At 70.5% G+C, this 12316-nt stretch overlaps 1 protein-coding gene across 1 annotated transcript; it reads right to left on the bottom strand.

The window, feature by feature from the left end:
* Window positions 1-5573: 5573 nt before the first annotated feature.
* On the bottom strand, window positions 5574-7773 carry ZBTB42 (zinc finger and BTB domain containing 42). Its single transcript, XM_028507517.2, has one exon. It carries the CDS (start codon window positions 7728-7730, stop codon window positions 6036-6038), a length of 1695 nt encoding a protein of 564 aa, XP_028363318.2. The 5' UTR covers window positions 7731-7773; the 3' UTR covers window positions 5574-6035.
* Window positions 7774-12316: the final 4543 nt, after the last annotated feature.

Below are 12316 nucleotides of genomic sequence, written 5' to 3'. Positions count from 1 at the left end.
TGACAGCAGAAGGTGTTTGCCGGTGTTTACAGAAGGAAATGTCAGCAAATGCCCGAGGAGTGAGCAGTGGCGGTGTGCGGTGGGCAGGGACGAGGGGCAGGGGGCATTTCCAACATGCACCTTCTGACGACAATGAGGAGAGGACACAGTACGTGGGGGACAGGACTCGGAACAGGCACGGCTGGGCGGCTGCGGGGATGGGCGGGAGGACGGAGGGAGGCAAAGGGAGAGGCTTCCGTTCCAACCTGGTTCACCTGGATTGGTGACTGATGATCGGTGACACGCATGGAAACAAAAAGGGTCCCCCCACCACGCTGGGCAGGCACCCAGGCCCCTCCCCAGGCGACCACACGCCCCAGCTCCCAAGCATCCTTCCAGGAGTGTGATACACAGATGCCGTCTCCCCTCCCCTTCCCCAGCCAGAGCACCGTCATGCTCGTCGGGAACTGCTGACTGGTACCCAGGGTGGGGGGCTGGGTGGGGGGCGGGTGGGACCCAGAGACCTGCATGGAGAGGTGGAGCGGACTCCCACTGTCCAGGAGCCGCCCGCCCCGCAGGCTGCGGGAAGCAGAGCACGGAGGGGACTGTCTGCCTTCTTCCCGTCTGGGCTTTGCCTGGGAGTTTGACAGAAGAGGAGGGCAGATGCCGGGAGCCCTGGGGTGGGGCGGGTGCGTCTTCCCATAGACGTGGAGCACCCCAGGCCTCAGCCTCCAGGACTGGAGGGGGAGGGGGAGTGAGGGTGGTCCATCCGCCGGGCAGAGCCTCACAGAGCTGGGGTGTGGCCGGCAGGCCGAGCAGAGGTGTCTCCGCCTCCGTTCCCGCACCCAGTTGGTGGCAGAGGAGGAAGCTGGATGGGGTCTCTGCAGGGGAGGACAGAGTTGGGGAGGCGTGGCCAGGCCAGGCCCTGGGGTGCAGCGGGCGACAGGGCAAGGTCCAGGGAGCGGCAGGCCACCGTGGAGGGCGTGGGCAGGACGGAGCAAGGGTTGGGGGCTCCTGAGGAGGGGGAACCCCCCCAAGGAGCTGTGTCTGTCAACATCAGGTGGCCTGGGGGCTGTCAGCTGTGCCCAGCTGCCCGTGGGCCGCCCAGCACACACAGGCCGGAAACGGAGCTGTCCTTAACCCTTGCTGAGCCGAGAGCCGCAGGCCGGCCCAGGTGTGGGCGGAGCCAGGCTGGGGCCTGGGGCGCCCCCCCACCCCGCTCTCCCAGAATGCCAAGGGTCCCCCCAGATTGCTCTGCTGAGGCCCTGGCCCCCCGCACCCCTGAGGGCGACTCCCCTGGAAACTGGGTCTCTGCGGAAGCCGTCACGTTGAAACGAGGTCCCTTTCGTTCGGTCCGGCTGGTGGCCCTCCGGGAAGAGAGCAGGACACGGACACACGGAGGGATGGCCCGTGAGGCCCTGGAGTGGGCAGCCGTCCCCTGGCCCAGGCGGGAGGCCTCGGGGGACCAGCCCTGCGACACCCGACCCGGGACTCGGGCTCCGGGTGGGGGACAGGGCCCAGCGTCGGCCCCGCTGTGCACACAAGCCCTCGGGGAGCAGACGGCGAGCCCCGGCAGCGTCTAGTGCCGAGTGCACACACGCCTCCCCTCCCCACATGAAGCTCGGGCGCCCTGGGGGTCTCCTGTGGGGAGAGTGAGCGACAGCCGCGTCTTCCGTTTGTGAGTGACGGGACCTGCAAGGACCCGGGTCACGGGGGAAGGGCTGGCGGCCAGGGGAGCCAGCCCTGCGATCACAGGGCTGGAGCTTTCGTCCCCTCCCCCAGCCTCCAGGGAGGGGGAGGGGGCTGGGGTTGAGTCCGCTGCCAGTGAGTTCACCGATGGTGCTGTGCAATGAAGGCTCCATAAAAACCCAAGAGGAGCCCTGGCTGGTGTAGCTCAGTGGATTGAGTGCCAGCCTGGGAACCAAAGGGTCACCGGTTTAATTCCCAGTCAGGGCACACGCCTGGGTTGTGGGCCAGCTCCCCAGTAGGGGGCGCACGAGAGGCAACCACACACTGATGTTTCTGTCCCTCTCTTTCTCCCTCCTTTCTCCTCTAAAAATCAAATCTTTTTAAAAAAGCCAAAAGGCGGGCACTTGGAGAGCTTCAGGCTGTGGGACGCCTGGCGATCTGGAGTGGGCGCCTGGAGTGGGCGTGGAAGCTCCGGGTGCCCTTCCCGCACCTGCCCGGCCACCTCAGCCCCTGGCTGTCCCCCAGTCAGGACCTTTGGTCACAGCCCTGCGAGCTGGCGGGACCCTGTCCCCGAGTCCAGTGAGCTGCTGCAGCGAACTGATCTACCCAAAGAGGGGTTACGGGACCCTCCCACCTGTCGCCTGCTACCCGGTCAGAAGCACAGGCGACCGACCCCCTGAGTGTGCGACTGGCGTCCACACCGGGGGACCAGGGGGCGAGGCTGTCCTGTGGGATGGACCCCTTGCCCCGTGGGACCTGCTGGTGCTGGAGAATTGCCGTTAGGTGTGTGGGTCGCCCCACCCCCTCCACTCACTCAGGGCGGCACTGGGTCCAGGCCCTGAGTCAGCAGCCGGCCGAGGGGTCTGCTGAAGGCCAGGGCACGGTCCGGCCTGCGGAGGCGGGTCCTGCTCCCTCAGGGCCCCCGGCCCCCAGAGTTCTCTGGGTTCCCCTGACACGGGCCTCCCTGTGGGGCCACCACCGTGGGCGGGCAAACCGGCACTCGGCCAGCCCGGTGCCCCATCCGAGCTGCCTCTGTCCCCAGCCGGCCGCCTCCGCAGCTCGCAGGAGGCACTTTCTGCCCATACCGGCCCCACGGTCTGGAGCGGCCCAGATCTCCCACCGGCTGTCCCCGGGCTTGTCCACCGGCACTGCCCCACACCACCCAGCCCACCTTGGCCCCTCGCCTGCCTGCCGATCAGCTCTGTGGTGGCTGGCCCTCAGCCTGCACCGCCCCTGCTCCACGCTGGGCGGGGGCGGCTTCGGGACCCCTCTTCCCCCACCCTGCCGTCCCTGTGGGGTCCTCCAGGCTGCCCCCCAGTGCCACCACCCCGGGAAGGCCGGCCATGACAGGGGTGCCAGCCTGGCCAGGCAGCATCCAGAAGGCCTGGCGTTGGGGAAGGGAGCCCTGTGATTGCCACCCACCGGCTTGGGGACCGTGGGCTGGAGCCAGGCCCTTCCCGCCTCAGTTTACCAGGCCACCAGGAGTTGTAAGGGCGGCGTCCAGGGAGGAGGTTCAGAGGGTCGCCTTGCCCAGAGCAGGGCTCCGGCAGCAAGCTGCGTGTCAGCCCAGCGTGTCAGTGGGGCTGGGCCCCTGGAAGCCCCCTCCCCTCAAGGAGCCTCTTCACCACCCGCCTCCCTGTCGGGTTGGCGGACAACAGCCTCCTCCCAGTTCCAGGAAGGCCGGGCTGAGTCACCGGCCCGACTGGGAGCCCGGACACAGGGGCTCCAGGGGAGGCCCGCCGGCCAGCAAGGGAGGTGCCGGCCGACCTCCAGAAGCAAGGGCTGCCTTTGGGGTCAGGACTGGGGGGCCCTCTGGTGCCAGCTCAGCTCGTCCTCTGAGGATGACCTCTGAGGACCCCTAGGCGAGCACGGGCCCCCAACCTTGCCTTTGAGTCCCCCACTGGAGGACACTCTGGCCAGGGCTGGGCTTGGCCCACTCGGGAGGCCGGCTGCCCATCTGCCCCACTCAGGCCTCCTCGGGGTCAGGCAGGCCCACGGTGGAGGGGGCGGGGCAGCAGGCACAGCCCCCTCCAAGCCTTGCCCACCTCTCCCCAAACCCAGGCCACGGGGGCCCTAGTCCCACCCTGAGGGAGCCAGGGGGCAAGTGAGGCATGGAAGGAGGGGAGTGGGTGTGGGGAAGTGCAGGCAGAGGGGCGGGGGAGTTGGGGCGGCTTTTGGAAGGCGGGAGCAGGGGCCCCAGGACCCCTGCCTCAGATCCAAGCCCCAGGGCCCCAGCTCCCCAGCAAGCCCCCCCCAACTCGGGGCGAGAAGTCACCAGGCCTCCAGGCTGGCACTGACCTGCCTCCCTGGGACAACTGGGGGGGGGGCAGCCTGGGGAAAGGGGGCATGCCGGCAGACTGCAGCCCTGCCCCAGCCCACTCGAGCCTGGGGGATGGCGGGTGGGGGCACCTGGGACACCCCCGGCCACCCCAGCCCGTCTGGTCGGTGCCCGAGCCCCCCCCCACGCTTGGAGACACACACACTCTGGAGCCCAGAATCATCCGGCATCTCCACCTGGGGGCTTTATTAACGCTGTCACCATGGAGACAAGGGTGCAAGCACAGGGAGACAGGCGGTGGGTGCAGACAAAACCTCCCGCCAAACCATCAGCCGGAAGGACTGTCCTCTGGGTCACCCGGGGCCAAAGCCCCTGCCCGGGGCGGGGAGGGGCAGAAGGGAGGCAGGGGGCTGGGCGCAGGCCCCCCACACGCGGACCCCCCTCGCACACACCTCTGCCACAGGCTCCGCTCCGCACCCCAGTACACACGGGGCACCGGGGCCTCGCACGTTCTCAGACTAAGAGCCGTCTCCTCCGCGTTCACGCCACGGCCACCGCGCGCAGAAGACAATGGACCCAGTGTCGGGCGCCCGGGCCGACCTCCCGCCCCAGGAAAGTACGTTTCTCCCCCGTGGAAACCCCTGGGGAAAACCAGGCCCTGCCACACCCCGGGCCTCCTGTCTGCCGGACACACTCGGGCTTGCACACTCACACACACACGTGCACACACACACACACGGCCCCCGCCCCCAGCTCTCTGCTCGCGGGCAGTCCGGGCTTCCGAGCCCCGGCCATCAGGAGGGGCAGCCACACACGGGGGCCCCACGCCTGTGGGATCCTGAGCCCCCCGTCCACCTGCTGGGAAGGCCCTTCCCTCCACACCGGGGAGACAAATAAATACAACATCAAGTATCGTCAGGAGAAGGAAAGACAACGTAAACCCGGCCGGACTCTGTCCTGGCCCCACGTCTGGTCACAGCAGAAACAGCTCCTGGGGTCAGGGGCACCAGGGGCCCCTGCGGCCCTGCCACCTGCACCAGCCCCACAGCCTGGGGCTGCTGCCCCCTCCCCCCCCTGCAGCCAGAGGTTCCAGCAGCAAGGCTGCTCTGCGGGCTGGCAGGCAGGGCAGGGCGGCCCCAGCGAGACGCCAGTACGGTGCCTGCCACGTTCCAGCAGCTTTGGCTGCCTGGGGCCGTGCGTGGGGGGCGGGGCTGCGCCACCACGGCGGGCTTTGGGCAGGTCCCACCTCGGAGAAGGGGACCCCACTCCAGGGACAGGAACGGCTCCAAGCCCTGCGCTCGGGCGGAGGGCAGCCCCGGCCCCCGCTCCGGGAGTGAGAGGCAGCCCCAGGCACGGACCGGTGACCTGCAGGGCCAGCCCCGCCGAGCCCAGCGGCGGCGGCCACCCTGGGGAAGCTCAGAGGCGCCTGGACGCTGCATCCAGGCAGGGGAGTGGCACGGCCCATCGCTCACGGCCCCACCGCCATCGGCGGGCATCGGCCTCCTCTGGAGGCTCAGCACCCAGAAAATTGTTTCTAATTTGTGACTCTTTCCGACTGCGTTATGGTGGGGCCAGGACCACGGCTGCCTGCCACCACGGCCGGGGCCTCCACGGCCGTCCAGCTTCTGCTGCCCAGATGTCCCCACGGGGACTGCACCCCCTGCGGCACCATCTCCGCCCCGATGGCCCTGTGGAGCCCCCTCCCACCCTGGGGTCTCATACCCACAACTTCTGTGACCCGCACCCTTCACTGGGTGGAGCAAGGCTCACCAGGGTCCCCTGAACATGACAGTGAGGTGGCCAGGGAAGCCCCCAAGGTCGGACAGATGGGCTGTCCCCCTGCGAGGCAGGTGAGCCAAGCTTGGGGGACCTTGAGACAGCCCCAGAACCACCTGGAGAGGAAGACAGAGTCGCAGTCGGGGCACAAGGTGGGGTCTGGGGACAAGGAGGGGGGCTGCAGAGCCACTCTGAGTCCGAGGCCACCTTTCTGGGGCGCAGGGGGGCTCTTCCCGCAGGCGGACCCAGCCTCAGGGACTTCCACCCGCCCGCTCTGGGCCCCTCCCACCGCCGCCCCGCCGCGGCGCACGCGTCACACCAGGCCGCAGTGGAACTTGCGGACGTGGCGGTAAAGGTCCCCCGACTGCGTGAAGCGGCGCTCGCACCAGCGGCAGGCGTGCGGCTTCTCGCGGGTGTGCACCACGGCGTGGCGGCTCAGGTTGTGCGAGTACTGGAAGCTCTTGCCGCACTGCACGCACGTGTAGGGCTTCTCGCCCGAGTGCGTGCGCTCGTGCCGCTTCAGCGTGTACGCGCAGGAGAAGGTCTTCCCGCAGAGCGGGCAGGTGGGCGCGGCGCCGTCGGGCGACAGCCGGGCTCGAGCGCCGTCCCGCTCTCGAAAGTGGGCGCTGAGGTGTAGCTGCAACACGCGGGCGCTGGGGAACAGCTTGCTGCACAGCGGGCACCTGCGGAGGCGGCGGCCGCCGCGCGCCAGCTCGTCCGCGACGGCGCTCCGCTCCGCGTCCAGCGCCGGCTCCCGGCTGCCCACCCCACTGGCGGGCAGCGGCTCCAAGGCCCCCGCCAGGCGCCTCGCTGCCGGAGCGCAGGGTGGCTGCAGGGGGCCGTGGGGGCTCGGAGGGCCAAAGCTGTCCCGTTCCGACAGCGAGTCCCGCTCGTCCTTCACCGGCGGCCGCGCCCCCGGCTGCATCTGCCTGCAGGGCGGTGTCCGGAGGACGCAGGAGGGCGGGCGGACCGGCTCCCTCCTCCGCTCGGGCTTCAGCGACAAGTCCAGAGCCCCGTCCGGCTCTCCCGGGGCCTGGCAGGGAGGAGGCCCCCGTGCAGGTGGAGGGAGGGCAGCCTTGACGCCGGCCCCGGGCAGCCTGACCTTCTGGGCGGCGGGGCAGAGCTCGGGGGCCCAGGCGGGCAGCGGGCACGGGCGCCGGCTCGGCGGCTCGGCGCCGGCGGCGGGGGTCTCCGGCGGCAGCGCGCGGCCCTCCCCCCGGAGCCGGCCCTTGCAGACCTTGACGATGTCGTACATGTGCAGGTAGCTGGCGGCGGCCAGGACGTCCTCGACAGGCAGGCCGCGCAGGTCCAGGCGGCCCTCGTACATGAAGTCCAGCAGGCGGCCGAAGGCAGGCGCCGTGACGATGTCGCCGTTGAGCCGCACCGCGTCGCGGCTGCCCGCGGGCCGGTCCCTGTAGAAAAGATGGAAGTAGACGCTGCACGCGGCCAGCACGGCGCGGTGGGCCGGGAAGCGCGCGTCGCCCACCAGCACGGTGCAGTCGCAGAGGAAGCCGAGCTCGCGCTGCTGCCTCAGGCGGCCCAGCAGCCGCCCGCCGTGCTCCGGGAACTCCATGCCGCCGCCGTCATCACCTGGGCACAAACGGACGCCCGTGAGCGCGCCCCGGGACGCCCCGGCCGCCGCTGTCCCGGCGGCCCGACGCGCCCTTGGCGGGTGCGGGCAGCGGCGGCAGAGGGGCGCGGGGCGCCGCGCGTAACCGTCCGCCCGGAGCCGCCCTGGGCACCTTCCCGGAGCAGGAAAAACTCGACCGAAAGTAAACAGAAGCCGCTCCGCTGCGGGGGCGGGTCCGGAGCGCGGGCAGAGGGGGCACCAGCCGCGCGGACCTGCGCGCGTCCCCGCCGGGGCGACCCTGTCGGCTCCTGAGCCCCGAACTTCACTTTGCCGCGGCCGCCCGCCGCGTCCCCCGACGCCTGAGTCGCCGCCCCCGGTCCGCGCCTCCAGCTGCCGCCCGGCCCGCCAGATGCCGTCGCCGCCTGCTGCGGGACCCATTTATGGCAGCGCGACCGCGGGGAGCGGGCCGGCGGGCGGGGGGCGGGCAGAGCCGGGCCCCCGCCCCCCGCGCTCACCTCCGCCGCCCCCGCTCCTCTCCGGCCGCCGCCGCGCCGCGCGCCCTCCCCGGTGCGGGCCCCGACGCGCGGAGTTGCGGGCAGAGCGCCCCGGCGGGGAGGGCGCGAGGACGGCGGGGCGCCGGCGGGCGCCGGGCGGGGCGCCCTCCAACTTGGCCGGCCCGGCGCCGCCTGCCGCTCGCCCCGCCCCGGAGAGAGCGAAACTCGGGGCGGGGGCTGGAGGGGGCGGGCCGAGTCGACTTCCCGGAGCGGCGGAACCGCTGAGGTCACCCTCACCACCCCTTCCCTGTCCGCCCCGCCCGCCTGGGCCCCGCGTGCCGCCAGCCGGGGTGCTGGGGTGGGAGGGGGTGCGGGGCGCGGCGGGAGAGGGGGCTCTCTCGCGATACTTGCCGCCTCCGCCTCGGCGTTCCCCTCCCACGGGGCTCCCACAGCGCCCGTCTGCTAAGGGACCCCTTCCGGGACTGGCTTGTCTCCCGGCCCGCGCTGCGGCAGTCACCCGCGGGCGCAGTCGGGACCCTGGCCTCCTGCCACCTCGCGGGGAGCCGGCTCCGGGCTGGAGGGGGGTGGCGTGTGTGGGGATCATAAATTTAGAAAAGATGACACTCCCTTTTCGCTGAAAGCCACTGTTTACATTTAATTTAGCTGGGACCCTCTTACACTCACGTGGAACCGCGACCTTGGAGTCCAGAACCGGGCGGGGACTACTACCCCCGCCGCGGGGGCGCCCCAGCTCAGGCGGGGTCGGGGGACAGATGCCCCCAGAGCCCAGAGCAGGAGGGAAAGTGTGCAGGGAGGAGGAGGCACGTGGGCGGCCAGGGGTGGTGCGGGTGCAGGGGGTTCACGGGCTCCGAGGAGAGGAGAGGACCGACAGCCTTGCTGGGGGAGGGGCCCCTGGAGAGAAACAGATGTGATTTGGGGGAGGTGCCCCCACGGTGGGTGGTGGAATGTTTGGGGGGCTGTGACCGAAGGGCCCGCCCTGGGGGAGCAGCCTCCAGGCTGGGGGACCACTGCCCCCCAGCAGCCCGCCAGTCCACGACGCTGGGGTCACTGCACCCGTTTGGGTGGGTGTGTTAGGTAAGGAGCCCGCGGCCACGCTGGGGGCAGGTCTGCAGCCCAGTTCGAATCCTGAAGTCTCCTCTGAATCCCCACCCCCGCACTTCCCCACGGCCCCCATGGAGGGCGGGTTGGGAGGGGGAGCCCCAGCCAGGAGAGGCGGTGGGAAGGAGGCCTTGGTGGGGGGTGGGGTGGGGATTCAGAGGGGGCATCACTAGTCCTGCTGGGGGAGGGGCTAGATTACAAAGGGTGGGACCCCAGCTGGCAGGGGGAGTGGGGAGCTCTCCACCCATTGCCCTTGACACCCCAGAGGAGGCAGAAATGCCTGTGACTTGAGGGGCAGCTGTCCCAGTCAAACGCCACAGGCTGGGGGCCTGAGGTGCCCCTGGAGACCGCCTCCCTTGGGGCCTACACTCTGTGGGGAGACAAAGCCCCTCTCACGCTGAACAACGACTCCTGGTCTGAAACACAGGTCGGCCCAGGCGTCCTTCTATCTTGTTTCCCGAACCCGGCAACCAGGGCCTGGACCCCGCACTCCCACGTCACCTGCCAGCGAGACCCCGCTCCCCTGGCTCCCGCCCTGTGCACCTGGGGACACTCCCTGGGCAGGGCCCAGCCAGCCCTCGCCCCAGGCCCCTGCAGGGGACTGAATGCTCGTCCCTCTGACTGAGCCCAGATGGGACCGTGCCCTTGAGGTCTGGCCTTCTCGGAGCCCTGGCCCGGCCCCAGGCCCAGCCCCCCTCGGCTGGGACCCTCAGTTTCCCTGAACCTCAGTCTTCTCGTAAGCCTTTCCCTCGCTGCTCAGGCTCCTCCCAGGGGGCTCTCCCCTGCCCCCCCCCCATTCCTGTCTGTACCAGTGGGCACCCGAGAGCGGTCTTCCCTGGCCACCCAGCTAAGGCCACCCCAAGCCCTCGTCCCCGCCTTGTGCCCTTAGCCTTCTCTGGAGCTCTGTCTGTGTGGTGTGACCCAGCCCCCGGCACCACGTGGGGCTTCGGCGCCCTGTCGCCTGAGCGAAGGGGGGCTGGTTGCTCCCACTGCACCATGGGGCCTCGGGGCTGGGGGCCCCAGGAGGCAGGGAGGGGAGGCCAGGCCTGCATGCGGGGCTCTAGCTGGGGAGGGGCCCTGGGGCGGGCAGAGCACCCTGCCCGGCTGGTGGGCAGAGCGCTCCTTGGGCACCTGGACAGGGGCTGCGGGGCCCAGAGAGGGGCCGGAGCAGACTAGGCTGCTGCCCGCGAGAGCTGGGGTGGGCCTGGGAGGCCAGCCCAGGGCGGGGCAGGCTAGTGGTGGAGGGGCAGCCCTGTGAGGGGGGCCTTCCGAGCCCCTGGAGCCACAAGGCTGGAGGTATGTCCTCCCGCCCCCAGGAGGGGCCAACCCAGGGGGCTCCACTATGGCACTCGGGACCTGGGCACCGCCAGAGACTGCAGGTCCCCCAGCTGCCCAACAGGGGCTCAGGCACTGGGAAGACGCAAGATTCGGACAGCGCCTCCCCGGTGCCGCCGGCCAGGTGGCCAGCTGGCCTGGGAGCTGGCCTGGGGTCCCGCCCAGCAGCTGCTGCAGAGACGAGGCAGCCCGGGGCGCCCGGCCACGAGTCCTGCCCGAGGGCCGGCAGCTGCAGAAGGTGACAGGGCTGGAGGGGCCTGAGCTCCTGGAGGGGCTGCAGTTTTTGCCAGAAACATCTGGCCCAGGGGCTCCCCTGTGGCTGCAGCAGCAGCACTAGCAGCCTCTGGCTGGCCGGCGACAGCCTGGGCCCTCTCCCTCTCGCTGTCTGCCGGGCAGAAGCGGGTGTCTGGGTGGCAGAGGGCTCTGCTTGTCCCCCAGGAGGCCGGTGGAGGAGGGGCTGGCCACGGAGGGGTGGGGGCTCTCTGTGGGTCCTGGCACCTGCCAGGCGCCAGCAGGGGAGCCTCCGGGTGAGGGGCCAGTGGCCAGTGGGCGGGAAGGTTGGGGCCACCTCAGGGCAGCCTTCCGGCCAAGGTGCTGTTCCTCCAAGGTTAGCAAGCCTGAGAGGCCTGGGGAGTCCGTCCCTGCATCTTCCAGGAGAGGGCGCCCTCATGGCCCCCCTTGGCCACTCGCTGCCACCCCACCCCAACCCATCCCATCCTCTTCTCCTCTGCCTGCACCCCCCCTCCTTAAAGTGCTGTGGAGCTCAGGAGGAGGGGGTGGGGGGGTATGGAGCCTCTCCTGGGCTGTGCCCAGAAGGGGCCCGGGGACCCACAGGGGAGATCTGGGCGGTGAGCCATGGACAGAGGTCGGACATTTGGGGGGGTGACCTTTAGGTCAGATGTCTGGTCCAGCCTGACCCTTGGCCCCAGAGGCAGGGGCTACCTCAGGGCACACAGTCAGCTGGGACAGCTGCCCTGGGTTGGGGTGGGGTGGGGTGGGGCCGGAGGGGCCCAGTGGAGAGGCCGGGATTGGGAGTCCCCACCCCAGGGGCATGTGCCCCTGAGCTGGGGAGAGTCCTTCCCTGCGAATCAGGCCACTGAGCCTCCGTTTCCTCCATGGACGTCGTGCAGAGGGCTCGCCGGGCCGCACCTGCCTCTGACCCAGAGGAAGTGTCTGTCCTCCTAGGCTGAACTCTGACCCTTGATGAAGCACAAAAATGCCCCCCCACACGCACCAACTCCAGGAAAATAAAGCTCCGAGGTCTTCCTCATACAAAAGGGTTACTATCAACTCAGAGGCCCCGGGGCTGGGGGGAGGGGCAGCCATAGGAGAAACTGGAGGCTGGGGGGGGGGGCAGGGCTGGGGGTCAGGGGTGGGGCCACGTCTGCAGTGCCCGGGGACTTGTACGGGGAGGGGGTTAGGGACCCTCTGCCTCGCGTCCCTCAGCTGTCCCGGGCGGGTGCTCTGGGCCGGTTGAGTTCTGGGCAAGACCCAAGCGGCCTCGGCTGTCACAGCCCTCCGTCCGCAGCTCGCCCCGGCCAGGCTCCGGGCCTCAGCGCCCCGCTCAGCACAGCACCCCAGGCCAAGTCGGCGCCCCTCCGCGGCTCCCTGGGCCCTCCTCTCTGTTCACCCTGCGAAGGAGCTCCCTTCCACTTTTGTAGCCGCCGCGTGTCGGTATCTTTCTCCTGGGGGAGGGGGAGCTCTTGGAAGCCCCCCCGCCCCCGCCCGCACTACGGAGGGCTCAGACCCCTGTCGCTTCCGAGACCGACCTTCGGCACTCGGACCGGGGCCTCCACCGCCTCCCTCTCAGGTCCGCAATGCGGCCGCCGGCCTCGCAGGGCCACCCCACCCGACCGTCCCCGCCACCGCACCGCGGCGCACGGTCCTCAGACTGGGTCTCTCCGGACAGCTCCGGCCGCTCCGTCCCTGGCCCGCAGCGGGGGCTACCCCTTGGGGCGCATTCTGGTGTCAAACTACTTTGCAGCCTGCGGCACCCCACCCCCAACCCTGGGAGGCAGAGGCGGGATTCGTTCTGGTCGCGCCAGAGTGGGGCGGAGTCCTGCGGCTCGCGGGACA

This window comes from Phyllostomus discolor, chromosome 1 (assembly GCF_004126475.2).
Source record: "Phyllostomus discolor isolate MPI-MPIP mPhyDis1 chromosome 1, mPhyDis1.pri.v3, whole genome shotgun sequence".
NCBI lineage: Eukaryota > Metazoa > Chordata > Mammalia > Chiroptera > Phyllostomidae > Phyllostomus > Phyllostomus discolor.
The sequence above is the reverse complement of the archived record's forward strand: the minus strand, read 5'-3'. Positions and strand labels throughout refer to the sequence as shown.

Excerpts from the sequence above, each read along its gene's own strand:
- ZBTB42 (XM_028507517.2), bottom strand. The coding sequence starts at position 7,730 with ATGGGTCCCGCAGCAGGCGGCGACGGCATCTGGCGGGCCGGGCGGCAG.